At 40.6% G+C, this 24,255-nt stretch overlaps 1 protein-coding gene across 1 annotated transcript; it reads left to right on the top strand.

Annotated features, from left to right (window-relative positions):
• Positions 1 to 10,347: 10,347 nt before the first annotated feature.
• Positions 10,348 to 21,977, top strand: LOC139371345 (caM kinase-like vesicle-associated protein). Its single transcript, XM_071111691.1, has 11 exons — positions 10,348 to 10,381; positions 13,043 to 13,178; positions 13,315 to 13,446; positions 17,050 to 17,124; positions 17,433 to 17,571; positions 18,974 to 19,094; positions 19,260 to 19,335; positions 19,435 to 19,571; positions 19,946 to 20,024; positions 20,131 to 20,218; positions 20,416 to 21,977. The coding sequence occupies exons 2-11, from the start codon at positions 13,084 to 13,086 to the stop codon at positions 20,731 to 20,733; spliced, it is 1,260 nt and encodes a 419-aa protein (XP_070967792.1). The 5' UTR covers positions 10,348 to 10,381; positions 13,043 to 13,083; the 3' UTR covers positions 20,734 to 21,977.
• Positions 21,978 to 24,255: the final 2,278 nt, after the last annotated feature.

The raw sequence follows: 24,255 nt of genomic DNA, 5'->3' as shown, positions 1-24,255 counted from the left end.
GCTGATGAGTACTCACTATTAAATATATTTGAAGGCACTAAAATCATTCCATGAAGGACCTCCTATTTTGATCTTTTGATGCGAGACCAAAAATGTTTTTGTACTGCATCCAAACCCAGTGAGGCGTGCATGACGAGACTAGCCAACCACTAAATTTAGCTCTGTTCCTGTACAACACAGTGTGGACGGGCAATGCGTCTATCTCCCCCTCCTCACTGTACCCCTGACGCTTATGTAGGACTTGGTAACCACGGCAACAAACAACATCTGAACAGAATGGTCAGATCAGACGGTAAAGCGTGAAGAAGAGGGAATAAAGATCTCTGACTTAAAACAATAAGTCAGAAGCTTCCATCCTGTCAACAGCAGATCAAACAGGTAAAGAGGAGCTTCACACACCTGCTTGATGCAGAGATCTCTCGCTGTTCTCTTCTCACCAGTGATTTCATGCCGTTTTAGGATTTCCTTGCTGTTGTGTAATGATCAAACGTGTTTGGTTTTCTGTTGTCCTAGGTGCTGATGGTACCAATCTATGTTTTTGTTTTATACTAAATCTAGTGTGCATTGAGGTTGATTTAATCAAAGTCCACCAAGTGGGGGGTGAAATACATGCAATGGTCATAGCGTTCTGAAAGGCAACGTCTGTTTCCTAGCTTGGTGTTGTGCATGACCATCTGTTCCCTGTCAACAGTGCTTCACAAGAATTAACCTTTGAAAGTTCCAAGCTCATGCCAGGGATCAGGGGCATGTCTGTGGCTGGTGGCCAAGCACTGACCTGCGTCAGACCTGGGAGAAGAATTTACATTTGAGTCATTTAGCAGACGATCTTATGCAGAGCAACTTAAATGAGTAATTTGGGTTAAGTGCCTTGCTCAGAGGCACATCGACACATTTTTCACCTAGTTGGCTCGGGGATTCAAACCAGTGACCTTTCAGTTACTGGCCCAGTGCTCTTAACCGTTAAGCTACCTGGTTATTGTATGGTACTTACAGTAGTATTATGAGGCTGTATATTACACTGAAAAAATATATAAACGCAACAAGTTAAAAAATGTATAAGGAAATCAGTCATTTGAAATAAATTCATTAGGCCCTAATCTATGGATTAGATACAAGACTGGGAATACAGATATGCATCTGTTGGTCACAGAGACCTTAAAAAAAGGTAGGGGTGTGGATCAGAAAACCAGTCAGTATCTGGTGTAACCACCATTTTCCTCATGCAGTGCAACACATCTCCTTTGCATCGAGTTGGTCAGGCTGTTGATTGTGGCATGTGGAATGTTGTCCCACTCCTCTTCAATGGCTGTGCAAAGTTGCTGGATATTGGCGGGAACTGGGACACGCTGTCATATACATTGATCCCAAACATACTAAATAAGTGACATGTCTGGTGAGTATGCAGGCCATTGAAGAACTGGGACATTTTCAGCTTCCAGGAATTGTGTACAGATCCTTGTGACATGGGGCCGTGCATTATGATGCTGAAACATGAGGTGATGGCTGTGGATGAATAGCACGACAATCAGCCTCAGGATCTCATCACGGTATCTCTGTGCATTGACGTCACGGTATCCCTGCCCATACCATAACCCCACCACCACCATGGGGCACTCTCTTCGCAACGTTGACGTCCGCAAACAGCTCGCCCACCTGACGCCATACACTCTGTCTGCCATCTGCCCGGGACAGTTGAAACCAGAATTCATTTGTGAAGAGCGCACTTTTCCAGCATGCCAGTGGCCATTGAAGGTGAGTAATTTGCCCGCTGAAGTCTGTTATGATGCCAAAATGCAGTCCGGTCTAGACCCTGGTGAGGACAAAGAGCACGCAGATGAGCTTCCCTGAGACAGTTTGGCTGTTTGTGCAGAAATTCTTCAATTGTGCAAACCCACAGGTTCATCAGCTGTCCGGATGGCTGGTTTCAAACGATCCCGCAGGTGAAGAACCCGGATGTGGAGGTCCTGGCGTGGGTACGGGAGGGCAGTTGGATGTACTGCCAAATTATCTAAAATGATGTTGGAGACGGCTTATGGTAGAGTAACAGCTCTAGTGGACATTCCTGTATTCAGTGTTCCAGTTGCAGGCTCCTTCAACCTGAGACATCTGTGGCATTGTGTGGTGCAACACAACTGCACATTTTAGAGTGGCCTTTTATAGTCCCCAGCACAAGGTGAACCTGTGTAATGATCATGCTGTTTAATCAGCTTCTTGATATGCCACACCTGTCAGGTCGATGGATTAACTTGGAAAAATATAAATAAATGCTCACTATAACAGGGATGTAAACACGCTTTTGTGCACATGGAACATTTCTGATATCTTTTATTTCAGCTCATGAAACATGGGACCAACACTTTACATGTTGTGTTTTATGTTTTTGTTCAGTGTATGAAATTAGCTATGGAAACAACTAGGGATGCACGATATATCAGTGAGCATATCAGAATCGGATGATATTAGCTAAAAATGGCAACATTGGCATCGGCCCGATGTCTGTCTAGTTTAGCGCCGATATGCAAAACCGATGTCAAAGCTGACGTGCATACCTATATAACGTAAGTAGATGACATAATGACGCCACGAAAAAAACACTACAAGAGAACAAAACCAGAAAAATACTAAACTCACACTTCCAACAACTAAACAAGTTCAAGTAGAGCACTCATTTGAAGGAGTAAGACGTTTTCAGCAAGACAACTCAAAGGCGAAATCCATTAACGCCAAGATAATGGAATTCATTGCCCTTGACAATCAACCGTTCTCTGTCGTGGATGAAGTTGGCTTTCACCGACTGATTGAGCACCTCGAGCCCAGGTACACACTACCAAGTAGGCGCTATTTTTCAATTGTTGTACACAGTGTTGTTGAAATGCACATCTATGAGCTAGTTGCTATGGGCGTCACTGCTATTAGCTTCACGACTGACATTTGGACCAGCGATGTCAGCCCCATGAGCATTTGAACAAATTACTTGAGAAATAAGCTAATCAACTGCATCTGCAACAGACGTGATTCCCTCTGTCATGGCATTGAAACGCCTGCTCAACAAAACTGCCGACACAGACGGTGGGGTTAAAACTTACAAAAGTACTTGAGGCTGTGAACAAGCAATGGAAATGGACACAGTGACAGTGCGCACCGAGGAAGAGAGGCCACAAACAGACAGCTGAAACTTCACTGCTTGACATGCATGATGAAATCCTGGTTGAGAATGAAACGACTGAACAAATGAACAACGAAACAGCAAGTGAAAGAAATAGGTTTTGATTATGTTTTACTGGTAATGGGGACATATGTAAACGCCAACAAAATACCTTTTTGGTCAGTGTGTGTTTCTGTGTAGCCTTTATTTAACTAGGCAAGTCGGTTCAGAACAAATTCCATGTCACGATACAACAGGAATACAGCAGGATAGACTGTGATGCCTAAGACAAATTTTTACTTGCAATCATTAGCGGGCGTTAGACTCTGTTCCTTTTTTCTTCCTTTCTTTGTTGGATTATAACAGGATATAAAGAGGACTACGTGAAGTATGTCTTGCATGTAATGGACATTAAAAAAAGGACTTGTCTTGCGTTATATTTAGGTTGTTTTCTTAATTATTATTTTTTTTTTCAAACAATTGAATCCAATGAACTGAGCAGGCTGGGCTGACATGCTTATAGCCTTGCTAGGACTTTCAAATATGAGCATGCATTTATAAGATTGTGCCGTTTTATTATTTCTATTAATATTATCTATTGATGTTTTTTTCTGACTGTTTTCCATGTTACTTGGTTAGTTCTCTTAAGCATCCTCATAGGTATTTATGTTATCATGGGACTGCCCATATTTCCCTCTGGCCAATGCCAATTGGTGGCCAAGGGTTTGCCTTAGGATTTCAAATCTGCCTTCGCTCAATTTGAAATTATTTCAATAGCAAAAGAAGACCAGCCTTCTGAATCAGCAACAGTGAAGGGCTTCCCCATCCTGAAAAGGAGAGGAATATTTTATCATATTGAAATGATTGATTCCATTGAAAAAGCTGGATGTTTTCTACTGAGGGGTAATAAGTGGCTTTTTATTATCTTCAACAAGTTAGGTGAGAGCACAGTCTACTTTTGCTTCCATAAATTTCATAAAAGGGACATTGTGTGTCTCCTTTAAACAGAATATGCACGGACAGTTTTCCTTGTCTGTCACAGTCAACAGACTGACAATCTTATTATCCTAGACCTAATCTTTACTATTGTGCCAATGTCCATCCATTTTCAATTAATTTGAATGCTTTGTCTCCTAACATAAAGTTTTTTTTATTGTTTACGTGACCCATTCAAGCAATGAAAGACCTGAATGGACCACAGTTTCTAAAGTGAATTAATTCCCGACAATGACCATACAAACAGGATGGTAATACACTAAATGGGGAGAGATAGGAAATGGTTTTGGATGTTGGGAGCATTGGCCTTGTGGCATTATGCTACAATATGTAATGAATGACGTTTCATTCCCTTCCAATGATTAAAATACAAACAAGAAGAAACATAGAAATTGACCTTGTTTAATTTTAGGTGAGCATTTATTCCAGTGCTAATGATTTGTTTCCTCTTTCTGGTCATCCATTGATCTTTAACAATGATCGTAATGTGCTGGGTGCTTATTTGTCCTATTTCACACCCGTTGACTCCAATGCTTCCCACAATTGTGTCAACTTGGCTGGGGATGTTCTTTTGGGTGGTGGACCATTCTTGATACACACTGGAAACTGTTGAGCTTGAAAAACCCAGCAGCGCTGCAGTTCTTGACCCAAACTGGTTGGTGCACCTGGCACCTACTACCATACCCAGTTCAAAGGCACTTAAATCTTTTGTCTTACCCATTCACCCTCTTAATGGCACACATTCACAATCCTTATCTCAATTTTCTCAAAAATCCTTCTTTAACCTGTTAACAAATGACATCAATAAGGGATTATAGCTTTCACCTAGATTCACCTGATCAGTTTGTCATGGAAAAAGCTTAAAGTTTTGAATACTTTTTGTATACTCAGTGTATATTTAGCATTTGTTTATGCTGTAGTTTTGTGGTTGTTGCATCCTGAATTATAGTCCTAAATAGACATTGTTCCAGACTGTTGATATTGCTGTAAGGCAGAGTCTTTGACAAAGAACAATGTCTAACTTGTTTGTCTCAGTGGTGTTGTGACAAGACTTTTTGCGTATTCAGGATTGAGTTAGCACAGAGGCTCAGGCAATACAGCAAAGTATTATGAATGTTTTTGCATTATGCTAAGCATTATCTCTGTTAGCTATATCATACCCACTGATTCATGCTGCGTCTCGCAATCATTTTGTTTGCTGAAACTGATTTTAATTGTTGCTTTGCTAGGAAAACAAAAATATATAATAAAAAGTGAACAAGGGGGTTACCAGACATAAAACCAATTTCAAAAGTGACCCCTGAGCCGACACTTCACTATTAGAACAAGAGGCGCATAGCGAAACCGTAAGAACTAAGTGTCACAAGGCAGCATGTCATTACGAAGCAGTTATGTGCGTGTGTGAGAAAATAGTAGATGCTGTAATACAGACAGCCAGGCAGGCAGCAGTTGTAGGGACCATTCCCCCAGGATCCATGCTAGGGAAGGGGGCTCAGCAGGAGAAGATTGGCACACTGTACTTTGGACTTCAAACCACTCACAAATCACCAGTTAGTGATGCTGAGCTCTGCAGCTTTCAGGTGCAAGATAAAGGAGGTGCATACTGTAGTTAGTATATATGCACACACACACACACACACACACACATGCACAGACTAAACATTATGAATAACACAAGTATTGTATATTATTACACATTATGTTAGCATGTATGTATTTGGCTATACTCTTACACCTGCCTTATTTTACCTGGATTTAAAGGAGACTGCAGGAGGGGCTCCAGATAATGTATTGTGAAGATGAAATATCTTCCATCTAACATTTTTCCTATTGTGTACGATATAGTGCTGAGGACGCAGTACTGAAATATTCATTAGATAATACACAGATACTCCCCCACTGGGAGGGGAGCTAGGGATAAGTGTAAAGGATACCTGTGGCCTGCCCTATCAGCTCCAACTCCCTAATGTTCCCAGTTATCTAGGCCCTCCCCACAAACAGCCCAGCCCTCCTGGTTTACCTGTTTCCTGGCCATGCATTTTTCCCCGTGACGAGGAGGTGCTGATGCTGTAAAAGTGGGGTTTAGTGGTAATTCGCTAGGAGTTCAAAACTCATTATGGAAGAACAGCAGGTGTTGTACTGGCCTCATCATACTGCCATTGTTTACAGTTTGCTCGTTGTGGAAGCTTCCTTAGCCTGGCATCCTTGATCAACCAAACCTAAACTATTCGGTTTCACCAAAATAGCATTTCTCATTAATATACAATATCTCTTGGAACAACCGCTTACGATTTGTCGGATTTAATCTGTTCCTTCCCAATCAAATAAGCGTTTTAAAATATGTTTTTACACAGGGTCTCTCATTTTCCACCTGTAGAAGTGGGTGATCACGTGAGCGATTACTCTCAAGTGACGGCGTGGTCTAGAATGGACTACAATGGCAGCCCACAGGCGGAAAATGGGATTGTTCCTAGAGATATTGAATATGTCTCTGTGGACGGGAAACTTTGTTTTGGTGAAACCGAATAGTTTAGGGTTGGTTGATCAAGGATGCTGGGCTACCGAGGCTTCTGCAATGAGCCACCTAAACAAATGTTTTTAAAGATTTTTATTTAACCTTTTATTTAACTAGGCTCTTTGCAGGACGAGGGAAACTACAGAGCAACCAGAAACACATTTTCAGAGGCTTATTTTAGTGTATGTATGGAAGGGGTAAAGGGTAAAAACAAAAATGTGTGTACTCACACACAAGCGGCTTATGAAAATGTGCTGGCAAACCTGCTGGCACCACTCTTATATTATCTCTGTTATACAACCACCTAGACTATGGAATAGAAATGCAATAAGCTGCAAGCTGACAGAGGATTACAGGCACAAACATACCGCTGCAGGTGTTGCTGCCAAAGGATAGCCACAAAATAAGAAGTTCATGAAGCTAATGCCTTTAAGACAAACATTTGGGGAGTGATGTCGAATATAAGGTCATCCAAAACCAATGGACTAAGGTTTTGACAGACTTGACCCACTTAAAGATCTATAGTGTTGTCCATTACAGAGCTGACTATCAAATGTACAGCTAAAATCTAGATGGACATGACAATCATATGTCATCATCCCCGTTGTTTTCTAATTCTAAACTCTTTTGTTGTCAATTTTACAGTAGGATACATTTACAGTAGGCTACATTTACTAGAGGTACTGTAGAATCAGTGTAGATGACTTCTGTCGTGGAATGGGTTTGTCTCTCTTGTGGAGTGGGTCCGGATCAGCATACACAATGGACTAGTACCACTCTCTTTATGAATGGAAAATAGATATACAGTATCAAACAGAAATTATATTAGTATAGTTGCAGGAGATATGACAACACAGAACAAATGGCCCATGTATTTTTACCAGTTGCAGTAGTAGAATTGCATGAGGTGAGGCTGATTTACAGTTTATCAGCTTCACTGTGCTTTTCAGTCAACGAGTCAGGCAGTATGTATCTCTGGAGCCCTGATCCTGTAGTTATATAGTAATGAGTCCCACTGTGGCCCACACTACACTCATCCTCCTCTTCTCCTTTCCTCTGTCTTCATTCCAGGAACTCATTCTCTCCTTCCCGTGCAGATGATTGATTCACGACCTGAAACAGAACTATGCGCTCTTCTCTCTTGCTGCAAAGGGTTTGTTATTTCCCTCTCCTGGCTGATTACTATCAGTCTACCAGTCAGATGGAGATATTGCCTGCTCCGCTCCGAACCAACGCGGACAGGGCTGCTGCTAGAGTTGAAGCACTATGGGTACATGGAATTTAATTACTGCTTTGAAAGCTCTTGTAATGAACAGCCAAAAAAAACAGACTTTTCTGCCAGAGTGTAGACTGTAGATAGCTAATGGCTCTGGCTTTTTGTGAGTTTATTAGAAAGAAAAACAATTCTGGATGCAATCATTCTGGCTCTGAAATGATACTTCAGTCTCTTCTCCTGGCCCAGAGTGCTATTCTGGGAGATGGGCTCCTCTAGACAATGGAGTGTTCTTTACGTGGTCTAGTCCAGGGGTAGGCAACGACACTGAACAAAAATATAAACGCAATATGCAACAACTTACACTTCTTAAAAGGAAATCGGTCAATTGAAATAAATTTATTAGGCCCTAAGCTATGGATTTCACATGACTGGGAATACAGATATGCTTCTGTTGGTTATAGATACCTTAAAAAAAAGGTAGGGGGTGGATCAGAAAACCAGTCAGTATCTGGTGTGACCACCATTTACCTCATGCAGCGCGACACATCTCCTTCGCATAGAGTTGATCAGGCTGTGAAGTGTTGTCCCACTCCTCTTCAATAGCTTTTTGAAGTGGCTGAATATTGGCGGGAACTGGAACACGCTGTTGATCCAGAGCATCCCAAACATACTCAATGGGTGACATGCTGGTGAGTATGCAGGACATGGAAGAACTGGGATGTTTTCAGCTTCCAGGAATTGTGTACAGATCCTAGCTTATGCCTGCCCATTCCATAACCCCACCTCCACTAAGGGCCACTCTGGTGGCTTATGGTAGAGAAATTAACATTAAATTCTCTAGCAAAAGCTCTGATGGACATTCCTGTAGTCAGCATGCCAATTGCATGCTCCCTCAACTTGACATCTCTAGTATTGTGGTGAGTGACAGAACTGCACATTTTTCAAGTGACCTTCTATTGTCTCCAGCATAAGGGGCACCTGTGTAATGTTCATGCTGTTTAATCAGCTTCTTGATAAGCCACACCTTTCAGGTATATGGACTATCTTGGCAAAGGAGATTTTCTCACAAACAACAATTTAAACAAATTTAAGAGAAATACGCTTTTTGTGCATATGGAACATTTCTGTTATCTTTTATTTCAACTCATGAAACATGGGACCAAAACTTTACACGTTGCGTACATTTTTTTGTTCAGTGGATGGTCGGGGGGCTTGATCATACTGTAAGTATAATCATTTGCAAATGACCACAGTTGAGCCAAAACATACCTTGATTACATTGAGACCGGTGATGTAGTGGTAAAAAAAGTGGGTAAACTATCAACTCCAGTGGGCGATTGGGGACGAACGACCACCGATATAAACCAACACATCTAACATTTTTAGAACTGTATTGTTTGATTGCACAGATTATCTTTTTTTAGTGAAGGAATTGCTTTACTCAACAGCCTCTCTGTCTGCTTGCTTTCTCTCTCTCTGTCTCCTCCTGCATTGCAGCCTGCCTCAGCCTCACCACTGTCTGGTTCATCACTACACTCTGTTAAGCTATTTTAAAAATAGATTTTTTATATACATGAGAATAATATTACATTTTCTTTGTTTAAATTGTCTTTATAATTCACTACATTTTAGGTACCACAGGCTGTCCCAACACAATTATACAAAAGTAAATTCTAACAGTGTAAAAGGCCCTTAGTTTACTCAAAAATGTTGTATTCTAGACCCATTTGAAGAGAAACAAGTTGTAAATGCTTTTGATAAGATTACAGATTCTCTCAGGGGAACCCACATTGATCCCTGACCTGAAGTTTGGGAACCACTATACTACTAACATCTCTCTGCTTACTTCTCTCTGCGTCTCCTTTGTCTCCTGCATTGCAACCTGCCTCACCACTGTCTTTCTCAGTACTCTGTAAAGCAAAGTTATTTTGTTATGAGAACTTATAGTAACCTATCTTTTGTTAAGATAATTTCAGTAAACCGCTCCTCCTGAGCTTTGTTTAACGTTAATTTCTAACTTCTAGCCACTTAGCTAGCTATATGTAGCGAGAGCCCTTGTCTTGAACTAACGATTTAGCTGGCCACCTGACTGAACTATCAGCGACTATTTTTACCAGTTGTTCACAAAGAGTATGTTTTTTTTGGGGGGGGGGGGGGGTCTGTTGACACAATAGGAGTCGAGGGATGTTTAAAACATTTATTTATGTCAAGCATCTCACAAACCCACTGTTTGCGACGTCTGTACTTGCCAGCGTTGATGTGGAATGAGGTAGTATGTTTCCCGTCTCGGCCTGTGTCGTGGGCGAAGTTTGCCATTGGACAGAGTAGTGAATGCTCTGCTAACAAGGCAAATCCGGGAGAGCATGCAAACATAAGGAGCATACCTGAATCATGATTCCACTCGTTCAGATAGGCAGGCGCGATTAGAACTCAGATCAAGAATATTAGCATTCTGAGGTTTAATCAACATTGGGAACGCAATAATAATGATAACTAACTAAATAAAAAGGTGAGTAAACGCTATTTCACAAATAGAAAGTTACGTATATGGCGTTTACGTGTGTTTACCCTCCACTACAGCCCTGATTGAGATACGATCGCATGTCTCTCTTTTTATTTGTGGGAATACTTGGGAACAGATTTCCTAAATTAAAATAATTTTAAGCTTAATTCATAGTGATTTTGGTCTTTTTTGCAAAAATCTTTGGGGGGGGCAAAATAATCACTCGCAGCCCGGTTTTGGCCCACTTTTCAGTGGAGAAGCAGGCTTTTACTCAGCCATGTTCTAATACAGCACTTTCTCGAGTTGCTTGAAAATCTCAAATGGCTTAGGGGTCTTCCATTTAGAGAGAGTTATTCCTTCGGGTCCCATGGTTCAGAGCTTCAGACCCAGGTTAACATTTACCTAATGCCCATTAAGTCTCTAGCCTGGTCCCAGATTTGTTGTGCTTTTGCCTATTCCATTGTCATTGTCAAGCCATGACAATCCCATAAAGAGTTGGCAAGAGAACAGAAACAGACTGGCACCCGTGCTATTAAATATCAGCGTGTTCCAAGACATTATTTACTGCTAACAATAGGTCACAAACACATGTCCTCAAATTTCTGATTTGAACCGTAATCAATAGACTCCTCTGCCTGTCTGTCGGTTTAGACCTTTACCTGCTTCCCAGCCGTAAGTGAAGGTTCACACTGAGCATAGGAGATGCCTCATAGATCATGAATGATCGATCGGTCTGAGTGTTGTCAGAAGAAAATTAGTGTACTGTCGTGTATACCCAATGAGATTTTTTATCAATTCAATTACTCACCTAGATCTTCGCATTTCGGTTGCTTCCTATACAATGGCTACTTTTTTTGGATGATAAATGTTGAAATTGCTGAAATAACGGACTATGCTTTTATTGCATACACTGTACTTGTACCCAGTGGTGGAAAAAGTACTAAATTGTCATACTTGAGTAAAAGTAAAGATACCTTAATAGGAAATGACTCAAGTAAAAGTCACCCAGTAGAATAGTACTTGAGTAAACGTCTAAAAGTATTTGGGTTTTAAATATACTTAAGAATCAAAAGTAAATGGAATTGCTAAAATGTGCTTAAGTATCAAAAGTAAAAATCTATTATATTAAGCAAACCAGACGGCACAATTTTCTTCTTTTTATTTTATTGACTGATAGCCAGGGGCACACTCCAACACCCAGACATAATTTACACACAAAGCATTTGTGTTTAGTGAGTCCTTCAGATCAGAGGCAGTAGGGATAACCAGGGATGTTATCTTGATAAGTGTGTGAATTGGACCATTTTCCTGTCATAATGTACTTCTGGGTGTCAGGGAAAATGTATGGAGTAAACAGTATATTATTTTCTTTAGGAATTTAGTGAAGTAAAAGTTGGCAAAAATATAAATGATTAAGTACAGATACCCCAAAAAACTACTTAAGTAGTACTTTAAATACATTTTACTTAAGTACTTTACACCACTGCTTGTACCTAACTATTTTTTTGCTCCTAATACAACAAGATTAGAACTGATTTGAAATCATGTGCCTTTACAGTAGCTATTACTGCAGCTTTGGTATAATGGTTCATTTACAAAGGCCAAATGCCTTTCCTGTTTATCATTCATTTTCCCATTGTTTCCTCATGTATTCGTGATCCTTCCATAAGGATGTGTTATTTTCCTCTACCACGGAGTGAAACTCGCATTGATTTTCCACCAGAGATGCGCCATAATTTTTCTTCTCTTAATAGGGACATGACTGATGACACTCCAATGAGATGGCACCTCAGTCAAATGCACTCTCCTCCTCATCCTCCCACTTTATTTCACTCTGCTTTCTACTGCCAAATCAACAGGGTTGTTCAGCAACCAGAAACCCATCCAAAGAGGATCATATTTATGTATTCAGGGAACTGTATGCTCTGTTCAGAAAGAACCAAATCTACTGCTGATGCTGGTGGTATGAATTGTCCAAAGCTGAATAGTGTGTACGTATTGGACCAGGGACATTTATGAACACCAATTCAGTTCCAAAAGTAATTTTTAAAAGGTTGTAAATTGCCATTCTGCCTAATAGCTAAATGAAAACAGGAAGTTATCCTAAATTCATAAAAATCTCTATTACATTGAGACATTTGCCAGCTTGTCTTTTATTCCATGCATCTTTCCCCACTGCTACATCCTTTCAGAGTAGTCTCTATGAGATACAGAGAGCAGACCAAGGTGGTAAAGGGCTGTCTGACTCACTATTGAGTGAAAAGAAAGCAGCCTTCCAGATTACTGGAGAGTTCAATCTTTTTGCAGGAGAGTTCTTGTGAATAATATTGAGTCCAAAGTGACGGGCATATATGACGGGCATATTCGATAAACACATTTTGAAAACGATAAGTGCATGATGTTCCTCTGCCTATTTTGTGCATGGATTGAAAGCATTGATTTAGAAACAACAAAAATCTGCAATTGTTAGTAATAATATGCTACATTCTTTGTCATAGCATTGCATATGCTGTATACATGCTGTATACTGTATAAGAACAGCAAGGTAATATACAATAGGCTTAGGTCATGGTGCTCTTAAGTTGTTTAGTATTGAGGTGGAACTTGGTATCTACTGTTGTACAATGTGTACTATTATAGCAACAATATGCTATGTCTTGGTAACAGGTGGTGTTGGTGTGATCTCCCTGTGTAGCTGAGGAGCTGCCATGCCATTTGGCTGTTTGACACTCGGGGAGAAGAAGGATTACAACAATCCCTCAGAGGTGACTGACAAATATGACCTGGGACAGATTGTTAAATCGTGAGTATTCCTTCACAATGACTGACATTCCGTAGTCTGAGACTTTAACTAAATAGTAAAAGAATGCTTCTTCCACTCAGTATAGCTTTTAGTGAAATGTTTATTTTGTTTGCTCTTGTGTGTGGTCCTTGTCTAGGGAGGAGTTCTGTGAGATCTTCAGAGCAAAGGACAAGAACACACTCAAAATGTTCACCTGTAAAAAGTTTCTGAAAAAGGATGGGAGGAAAGTGAGAAAAGCTGCCAAGAATGAGATCCTGATCTTGAAGATGTAAGTTACATTCAGTTTGGCTTATGCATTATTTCAGAGCTTTACCCGTGGCATCTGGAATGCCACAGGAATCAAATCAATCAAATCAAATTGTATTAGTCACATGTGCCGAATACCTTACAGTAAAAGGCTTACTTATGAGCCCCTAACCAACAAAGCAGTTTAAAAAAAAATATGAGTAAGAACAAGAAATAAAAGTAACAAGTAATTAAAGAGCAGCAGTAAAATAACAATAGACGACACAACAGTGTGGTGCCTGAATAGCAACCTATCCCTCAACGTAACCAACAGAACAGTCTATGACTAGGGTAGCTGGAGTCTTCGATAATTTTTAGGGCCTTCCTCTGACACCACCTGATGTAGAGGTCCTGGATGGAAGGAAGCTTGGCCCCAGTGATGTAGTGGGCCGTATGCACTACCCTCTGTAGTGCCTTGCGGATGGGGGCCGAGCAGTTTCCATACCAGGGAATGATGCAATCAGTCAGGATCTACTCGACGGTGCAGCTGTAGAACCTTTTGAGGACCTGAGGACCCATGCCAAATCTTTTCAGTCTCTTGAGGTTTTATTGTGCCCTCTTCACGACTGTCTTGGTGTGTTTGGACCATGTTAGTTTGTTGTTGATGTGGACACCAAGGAACTTGAAGCTCTCAACCTGCTCCACTACAGCCCTGTCGATGAGAATGGGGGCGTGCTCTGTCTTCTTTTTCCTGTAGTCCACAATCAAAGGAGATGTCTTGATCACATTGAGGGAGAGGTTGTTGTCCTGGCACCAGGTCTCTGACCTCCTCCCTATAGGATGTCTTGTCGTTGTCGGTGATCAGGCCTACCACTGTTGTGTCATTGGCAAACTTAATGATTGTGTTGGAGTCGTGCCTGGCCTTGCAGTCATGAGTGAACAGGGAGTACAGGAGGGGACTGAGCACGCACCCCTGAGATGCCTCTGCATTGAGGATCAGCGTGGCGCCCCCACTTGGGGGCGGCCCGTCAGGAAGTCCAGGATCCAGTTACAGAGGGAGGTGTTTAGTACCAGAGTCCTTAGCTTAGTGATGAGCTTTGAGGGCACTATGCTGTTGAACGCTGAGCTGTAGTCAATGAATAGCATTCTCATATAGGTGTTCCTTTTGTCCAGTTGAGAAAGGGCAGTGTGGAGTGCAATAGAGATTGCATCATCTGTGGATCTGTTAGGGCGGTATGCAAATTGGAGTGGGTCCAGTGTGTCTGGGATAATGATGTTGATGTGAGCCATGGCCAGCCTTTCAAAGCACTTCATTGCTATAGACGTGAGTGCTACGGGTCGGTAGTCATTTAGGAAAGTTACCTTCGTGTTCTTGGGCACAGGGACTATTGTGGTCTGCTTAAAACATGTTGGTATTACAGACTCGGACAGGGAGAGGTTGAAAATGTCAGTGAAGACACTTGCCAGTTGGTGAGTGCATGCTCACAGTACACGTCCTGGTAATCCGTCTGGCCCTGCGGCCTTGTGAATGTTGACCTGTTTAAAGGTCTTACTCACATCGGCTGCGGAGAGTGTGATCACAGAGTCATCCGGAACAGCTGATGCTCTTATGCGTGTTTCAGTGTTATTTCCCTTGAAGAGAGCATAGAAGTAGTTTAGCTCGTCTGGTAGGCTTGTGTCACTGGGCAGCTCTCGGCTGTGCTTCCCTTTGTAGTCTGTAATGGTTTGCAAGCCTTGCCACATCCAATGAGTGTCAGAGCCGGTGTAGTACGATTTGATCTCAGTCCTGTATTGACGCTTTGCCTGTTTGATGGTTCGTCGAAGGGTAAAGCGGGACTTCATATAAGCTTCCGGGTTAGAGTGCTGCTCCTTGAAAACCGGCAGCTCTAGCCTTTAGCTCAGTGTGGATGTTGCCTGTAATCCATGGCTTCTGGTTTGGGTATTACGTACGGTCACTGTGGGGATGACGTCATCAAGGCACTTATTGATGAAGCCAATGACTGATGTGGTGGCTCAATGCCGTCGGAGGAATCCCAGAACATATTCCAGTCTGTGCTAGCAAAACAGTCCTGTATCTTAGCATCTGCTTCATTTTTTATTGATCGTGTTACTGGTGCTTCCTGCTTACATTTTTGCTTGTAAGCAGGAATCAGGAGGTTAGAATTATGGTCAGATTTGCCAAATGGAGGGCAAGGGAGAGCTTTGTATGTTTCTCTGTGTGTGGAGTAAAGGTGGTCGAGTTTTTTCCCCTCTGATTGCACATTTAACATGCTGATAGAAATTTGGTGAGACGGATTTAAGTTTCTCTGCATTGAAGTCCCTGGCTACTAGAAGCGCCGCCTCTGGGTGAGCGGTTTCCTGTTTGCTTATGGCGGAATAGAGCTCATTCAGTGCGGTCATAGTGCCTGCATCAGTCTGTGGTGGTATGTAGACAGCTATGAAAAATACAGATAACTCTCCAGGTAGATAGTGTGGTCTACAGCTTATCATGAGATACTCTAACTCAGGCGAGCAAAACCTTGAGATTTCCTTAGATATCGTGCACCAGCTGTTATTTACTAAAATACATATTCCGCAGCCCCTTGTCTTACCAGGTGCCGCTGTTCTGTTCTGCCGATACAGCGTATAACCAGCCAGCTGTATGTTGATAATGTCGTCGTTCAGCCACGACTCCGTGAAGCACAAGATATTACAGTTTTGAATGTCCTGTCGGTAGTTTAATAAATGTTCTGCGTAGGTCGTCAACAAAACAAATTCTCCAAAGATTCCCTGTTTGCTAGCAGAACGGAAAGAATACAAAATGCATTAATCATTTTGTTAAAATTTCACATTCATGCAATTGAAATGGAAAAAACACCATAGAGGTAGTTAACTACAAATGACTTAATACCTGTTACTAATTACTGAAGTTACACATACTGTTCCCATAACATCCCCATTACGTTCCCATAACACCACTCCTGTTCAGCTTGAATTCTCCATTAGCCTTTAACAATGGAAAGTTCTTTGACTACCATAAACTCTGAAGCAAGCAAAGGAAATGTACCTTTTCTAGTTACAGTAACGCAATATCTCTTTAGCAGTCTAGTCTGAAATTAGCATGGAGTAGGACCTGTAATGAAAGAGTCACAGACCCCAATCTGTAATTGAAAAAAATATATATTCAAATGTAATTAAAATACTTTGGTGATTAAATTAATTTAGACATTAACTTCCATTTTTTAATAGAATATGCCAATCAAAATTCCTTGAAAGACCAAATAAAATGTATTATTAGCACACGTTAGTTTACTGCTGTAATGAGACCGATCTCTAGGTTGAATTAATTAATCCAAATTTCACTGAAATTGGAAATGGTCCACTTTCCATACAGATCAAAATATCATCAAGTCACTCATACAATATTACAAGTAATGTCCATTTTTGCACTATACTGATTTTATTCAATGCATTAGTAGGCATTTCATCTGAATTGAACTTGAATGGGAAATGGTCCAATTTTCTAATGTTTATTAAATCATTAAACTACTAATAAATTTGATCAAATGTTATGTCTTAATGATTCCTAGTCAATCTTGGTTTAAAATTGCTCAATATATGACTTTGTTTTTCTGTTTCCATCTGTGACTCCCTCCCTCTTTCACAGGGTTAAACATCATAACATCCTCCAGCTGGTTGATGTCTTTGAAACTAGGAAGGAATATTTCCTCTTCCTGGAGCTGTGAGTGTTATTGGAGGTTATTGAGTGACATTGGTTAGGGCTTTTTATTTGTTCTCTTGAAGTCATCATGGTTCCGTTCCAATGATTACACCATTAGGGAGTGTACCTACGTCCTGCAGACTTGCCAATGCATACTCTCTTTCTCAACCCCTGTGTGAAATGTCAATTTTCCATATTCTCCTGGAGAATCTCATTTTAGTAAACTCATCTGAGAGTTGATTTTTACTTCTTGAATGTTGCGAGAGGCCTAGAGTACAATTTAGAAATACGACACATGAGTGGTTTTCTCTGGATGTTCTTCTCTGCAGAGCTACAGGCAGAGAGGTCTTTGACTGGATCTTGGACCAAGGCTACTACTCGGAGAGGGACACCAGCAACGTTGTCAGACAGGTGTTGGAAGCCGTGGCCTATCTGCACTCCCAGAGAATCGTCCACAGGAACCTCAAGGTATACTGCGCACACACACAGCACACTGCTCCCATCTGGTGTTTCATAGAGGTTATTACACCATAGGCCACTCAATCGGGTGACAGCATTAGAAATATGAAATGTACCGTCATTTCTGGACTATTAAGCGCACCTGAATATAAGCCGCACGCACTGAATTATTAAAAAATATGTATTTTGTACATAAATAAGCCGCACATGTCTATAAGCCGTAGGTGCCTACCGGGACATTGAACTAAATGAACTTTACACAGCCTATAAACGAAACACGGCTTGTAACAAAAATAAATAGGCTTTTAAACGAAACACGGCTTGTAACAAAAATAAATATGCTTTAACGAAACAAGGCTTGTAACAAAAATAAATAGGCTTTAACGAAACACGGCTTGTAACACACATTTTTAAAAAATAGCAGTAAACAGTAGCCTACCAAGAAATGTATTGGTCACTATCTTCCTCCTCCTGTGCACTGAAACCACTGAAGTCATCTCCTTCGGTGTCGGAGTTGAATAGCCTCAGAATTGCTTCATCCGATGTTGGATCGTTTTCTTTGTCACTCTCGTCACTTTCATCCGGAGGCAAATTCCCCGCTGAGCTCATGCTGCCCTCTTCAACACGCAGCAGTCCAGCCTTTCGAAACCCGTTGATGATAGTGGATTTTTTGACAATGCTCCACGCTGTCAGGACCCACTGGCAGACTTGACCATAAGTTGCTCTTCGCATGAAGCCCGTTTTAGTGAAGAATTTCTCCCCACTTGTCATCCAAGCCTCCCACTGAACACGGAGCGCCACCTTAAATGCACGATTTACACTGATGTCGAGTGGCTGCAAATACTTTGGGCCATCTGCTTTTCTTCCCTCTGAAAACTTTTGTTGTCTTTTTGCACTGAGTCAGTTCCTCACGCTGCTGTTTCCAACGTCTTATCGACTCATTAAGGCCAAGCTCCCGTGCAGCAGCTCTATTTCCTTTTCCAACAGCCAGATCGATCGCCTTCAACTTGAAAGCTGCATCATATGCATTTCTCCGTGTCTTTGCCATGATGAGGGTGACAAAATGACTACCGTAATTAGAATGATGGGAAGTTTGAGCGCGCTCGATTTACGTCACATTATGTGACGGTGCTCAGTTTTTTGGCGACATGAATCTTGTGAAAGCGGGAAAAATCCATAAATTAACCGCGTCATTGTATAAACCGCAAGGTTCAAAGCGTGGGAAAAAAGTAGCGGCTTATAGTCCGGAAATTACGGTAGCTACTTTTCCCTCTGCATTAAAATAACATGAATTATATGGCACCCTGAGTAATTGTCCAACCTGCCGATTATGTATATTTTTGTCATTTTGTCATATTTCTACATACCAAAAAGATCTATTCAGACATACACTTTGTTTTGTTTCACACAGCTGGAGAACTTGGTGTACTTCAATCGCCTGAAGCACTCCAAAATAGTAATCAGTGACTTCCACCTGGCCAAGCTGGAGAACGGACTCATCAAGGACCCCTGTGGAACCCCAGAGTACCTTGGTAAGTTGTTAGGGAATGGGGCAGATCATAGACGTATGGGGGCAAATGGGTTTGACATGACAGTAATGGTGTTTGGACAACTTGAGAGCTATATACTATGTTGCTACCTCCTGAGCATTCCAATGTTCTATTCATGAATATTGGATTGTGTGTGTCTTACTGCAGCTCCTGAGGTGGTGGGACGTCAGAGGTATGGAAGGCCAGTGGACTGCTGGGCCATCGGGGTCATTGTGTATATTCTGTGAGTGTTCACTAGAGTTTACAGTGTCTTGCCCATACAGTACTCGTGTTATCATCCATCTCAGGTGACTATCATCTATGTCTTGTTTTCTTTCTCCAGCCTGTCTGGAAACCCCCCTTTCTATGACGAAATGGAAGATGACGACTATGATAATCACGACAAGAATCTTTTCCTCAAGATTCTGTCAGGAGACTATGAGTTTGACTCACCGTACTGGGATGATATCTCTGACTCAGGTATAAAACACTATAATTTGAGATCAAATCAAAATGCAGTACTACGTAGCACATTTAGGAACCAGTAGATGGGAAAATGAAGGTTTTTAGGAGTGTCTACTTCTGTTGCACCAGAAGAGAGAAAGAGAAGATGTGTACAAATACCTCGACTAACCTGTACCCCCACACAGTGACTCGGTACCGGTACCCCCTGTATATAGCCTCGTTATTGTTACTCTTTTATTTTTTTTACTTTAGTTTATTTAGTAAATATGTTTCTTAACTCCATTGCTAGTTAAGGTCTTGTAAGTAAGCATATCACAGTAAGGTGTACACTTGTTGTTTTCAGCACTTGACAAATACAATTTTATTCCATTTTTTTATTTGTTGTACAGCGAAAAGCCTGGTGGCAAGTCTGATGGAAGTGGAGCAGGATCAAAGACTGACTGCACAGGAGGCCATCAACCATGAATGGTATGGATCGATCCAAGATTAAAATACATAACAATTGTTTCTTCTTAAGTTCGCAGTGTGTGTATGTGTTTTGATTGGTTTTCTGTTTACCTGTCCCTTGTTTCAGGATTTCTGGGAATGCAGCGTCCAATAAGAACATCAGGGATGGAGTGTGTGGGCAAATTGAAAAGAACTTTGCCAAAGCCAAGTGGAAGGTATTCTTCCTTTCTGTCAAACAAACCTTTTTTTGGTACTTTTTACAATCATTGTGTAACTTGGCTGCACTGCATAATGTATGAATGTTTAATGTATGAATGTTGTGCATATGAAGTTATATTCATTCACTGCACAGATTCTTTACTTAGATGATAGCATTCTAAAAATATCTTTCTATGGTCTTCCTCTTCCACAGAAAGCTGTACGGGTCACAACAATGATGAAGAGGCTTCGAGCTCCAGAACAGAGGGACTCAGGGGCCTCCAGCCCGGTTCCTGGGGGCTCTACATGCCCTGTCACCTCCAGCAACACTCCAGTACCCTCAGCTGATGCTCCTGAGGGCACCCCTGTCAGCACAGAGGCCTCGGTCACCCTCCAGGTCCCCGACTCAACCAATTTACCCGCAATCATCACTCCTGATGAGCCAGAGGCAGATCCCCTGCAACGGTGTAACGGGGACGCCGCAGTGCCCCTCCAAACACCCCTACAAACACAGGACGATCAGAATGGCTAGACAGAGCAGCACCAGTACAACCCCATCACACACACCCTGTCAATAACACTCCGCCCCACCCTCCTTCTTGCAGCATTAGTGCAGCAACATCTCACTCGGTCTGTTATATCTGTGATTGTTTGAGATGGTCTGTCTATATTAAGCATTGTTTTAAGGATACTCATCCTTTTGAAAATGGTTCAAAGCGTGTGAGGAATACTAATTATTTTGAGCAGGTCTAGGAAATGTCTCAGTCTCAAACTTTCTCTTCAATTAATTACTTTTAATTTCATGGAAATCTCAATTCTATAAATGTATCTGTTTGAATCTGAATCACACCTTTTAGTGCAGTTCTTAGACACCTACAGTACATGTTTGTAATGTCCTGCCTCCTTGGTTCCATCTCTTAGAGAGGCAATTTCTAAATCTGTTTGCTACTGTACCCTAGTCGATATGTTAGTGAGAAATTATCCTCAAAGCAACTAATAACTGCATATTTTGTCTTTATACTCCCGTTTATGAAAAGACGAAAGAAACCTGTGAGAACGTCTGTCTGGTTGATTCATGGTCCGAATAAGGCTTTATTAAGATTTTGCAAATAGTAGCTCATGTTGTATGTAATTAGTTTAAGGTAGTGTCAAGCCTGTTACACGGTGTGGTATCTATGTTTTTAAGCATCTTTTAGCTGAGCTGAAGGGTTGCCAAATTATTATGTAAATCTATGAATTGAGCAATATTGGTATTGCTATATAAAACGTACTTTTTGAATCACTTTAATTGTGACTGATCCGTATGAGTTTTTTGAATCACTTTAATTGTGACTGATCAGTATGAGTTTTTTTAATCACTTTAATTGTGACTGATCAGTAAGAGTTTTTTTAATCACTTTAATTGTGACTGATCAGTATGAGTTTGTTCTCCCATATGCCATGACCAGTTAGGGACAGTAGAAAATATTTGTAATTTACAGATGATACACTTGACACATTGTTTTTTCCTCTTTTCCCATGAATACCTGTAAAGCTGAAAAATATATTCTTAATTCACTTATTCATATCATGGGAGCCACCACATAAGTATGTGACGGAACAAAGCAATGATTTTATCAAGCCTCACACATTTACAAGTGTGCTACAAGGTTAATGTATGCTATTAGTATGTGTTAATTTAGCGACAACATTTTCTTGTATTTTGAGTAACGTCCCTCATATTTTGGCTCTGTATTCCTTGACTGAAATCTATAATAAAATGAATGGTGATTCACAAGTAATATTTTTGATGCACAATGTATATCAATGTATCATCCTCATTTCATTCCAGAAAAGTAATCCTGTCATCACATCCTGCATCGGGGATGCTGAAATTACACACAAAAAAAGTGAATTTTATTGCCTATGTAGCTAGTTAGCAAGCGAGTTATGTGGTTGTCTTTACTGGATGCACTGAGAAAGTTGACTAACGTTTGATATACTTAATTTTGAGACATGACTAAGTTAATATATAACATAAGTTATAAGATATATCAAATTGCATTAGTCACATGCGGCGAATACAGCTGAAATGCTTGCTTACGAGCCCCTAACCAATATAAGCCGTTTTCCATATGTTAATATAATAATATTCATCTGTGGTGTTTGGTTGTTACATTAGCTATCTAAGGTTACAGGTTTGTCACAAAACATGATATGCTAAGGCTGGTGGGTTAGCCTGGCTACAATTCAACGATGAGTCTTTTTTTGTTGTTTCCATTTACTCGTAGAATTTGATTTTTTTTCTGGCCTCCTGCTCCACTTCATCCAAGTGCCCCTTTCTCCACAGGGTAAAATAGTTTTGGTTGGCTTGCTATCTAGATTGTTACAGAAACTTGCGAGCAGGGATGGAAATGAATCTAGCCTGTTAGCCTAAGGCTACTATTTTGACTGGACAATTAGAAAAAGTGCAAAACTAGTGAAATTGTATCTTTTCATACATCCCATGGCACAGATTTTCAACCCGAATGTTACTGGCCTCGTAGAAATTGCTGTCTCCAAAAGCCCAACTGGCAAGTACCCAAAACCCTTAAATTCCATCCTTGTTTGCAAGCATCCAATTAGTATGAAAGGAGCAGCAACTAATGTCAAATGGCGCCAACTAACTTTACCTACGCTGTTCTTGCTCGAGAGCTTGCGTCGTTCGAACACCTTTGCTGAGCGAGTTTATCCAAGAAAAGTTAACATTTCTTGAGTTTATCTAGCGCATTGTTTTTTGTGTAAAGTTAATTTAATCCGTTTCCCAGCGCACTGATATACTTATCAATTCTAGCATTTATGTTTATGGTTTTGACCAATAATTTGGAAGGTTGCAAGTTCATATCCCTGAGCTGACAAGGTACAAATCTGTCGTTCTGCCCCTGAACAGGCAGTTAACCCACTGTTCCCAGGCCGTCATTGGAAATAAGAATTTGTTCTTAACTGACTTGCCTAGTTAAATAAAGGTTATACAATGTTACTCATTTCACAGTGGTGTGAAAGTCCTGCGATATGAGCTATGATGCTAATATTTCTCTAAACTATTCACAGTTGGATTCAGGATTTATGGACCCAAGATCCATAGGTAAGGCTGTGTATTGCGATATGAATGGTCATTAAACACAGTAGGCTGAATAATGACTTGATTTCAACACAGTTAAAGTCCTGCAATTAGAGCTACGTTGCCAATATTTGTGTGAACATTTCATGGATCATAGCCAATTCAATACATTCACAGTGCGATTTCAACGGATTGTTATTTTTTGGTAAAATTAAATAATTGTGTTTTGTTCAATTTATATAACAACATTCCAAACTTGTTAATTCTAGTCCAAATATGGCATGATTCGACTAGTTGTAGTAAATCAACAGAAGTCAATGGTGAATTAATTGACCAATAAATAAAAATTAGCTGAAATTGCTCTGTGGATGTATTAAACTTCAGAATTGCTTTGGTGTCATGAAGTCAAGGCCTGATATTGATCAACCAATGGTGTGTTAGATACCAGCCATGGACGTTTGACACCCCCTCATTTCCATATGGGATAAAGAAATACATGAATAAATATATACATTAATGAAAGTTTGAATAATTAGATAAAACATACATAATTAAAAACATACAGATATGTCGAGAAAATACATTAATTTGAGTGAGTATTTTAGCTTTTTTTATGTGTGGATTTATTTATTATACTGAACAAATATATACACTCAACATGCAACAATTTCAAAGATTTTACTGAGTTACAGTTCATATTAAGAATTCAGTCAATTAAAATAGATTCATTAGGCCCTAATGTATGGATGTCACATGACTGGGAATACAGATATGCATCTGTTGGTCACAGATACCTTAAGAAAATGGTAGGGGCGTGGATCAGAAAACGAGTCAGTAGCTGGTGTGACCACCATTTGCCTCATGCAGCGCGACACCTCACCTCTCCATCACATAGAGTTGATCAGGCTGTTTATTGTGGCCTGTGGAATGTTGTCTACTCTTCAATTACTGTATGAAGTTGCTGGATATTTTTTT

Source organism: Oncorhynchus clarkii, chromosome 17, assembly GCF_045791955.1.
Source record: "Oncorhynchus clarkii lewisi isolate Uvic-CL-2024 chromosome 17, UVic_Ocla_1.0, whole genome shotgun sequence".
Classification (NCBI taxonomy): domain Eukaryota; kingdom Metazoa; phylum Chordata; class Actinopteri; order Salmoniformes; family Salmonidae; genus Oncorhynchus; species Oncorhynchus clarkii.
This window is presented reverse-complemented; position numbering and strand designations above follow the sequence as displayed.

What these genes read in the sequence shown, in the direction of transcription:
- LOC139371345 (XM_071111691.1), top strand. Translation starts at nt 13,084, where the DNA reads ATGCCATTTGGCTGTTTGACACTCGGGGAGAAGAAGGATTACAACAAT. An exon ending in TCGTCCACAGGAACCTCAAG is followed by an intron (nt 17,572 to 18,973) that starts GTATACTGCGCA and finishes TGTTTCACACAG; the next exon opens with CTGGAGAACTTGGTGTACTT. An exon ending in GGATGATATCTCTGACTCAG is followed by an intron (nt 19,572 to 19,945) that starts GTATAAAACACT and finishes TTTGTTGTACAG; the next exon opens with CGAAAAGCCTGGTGGCAAGT.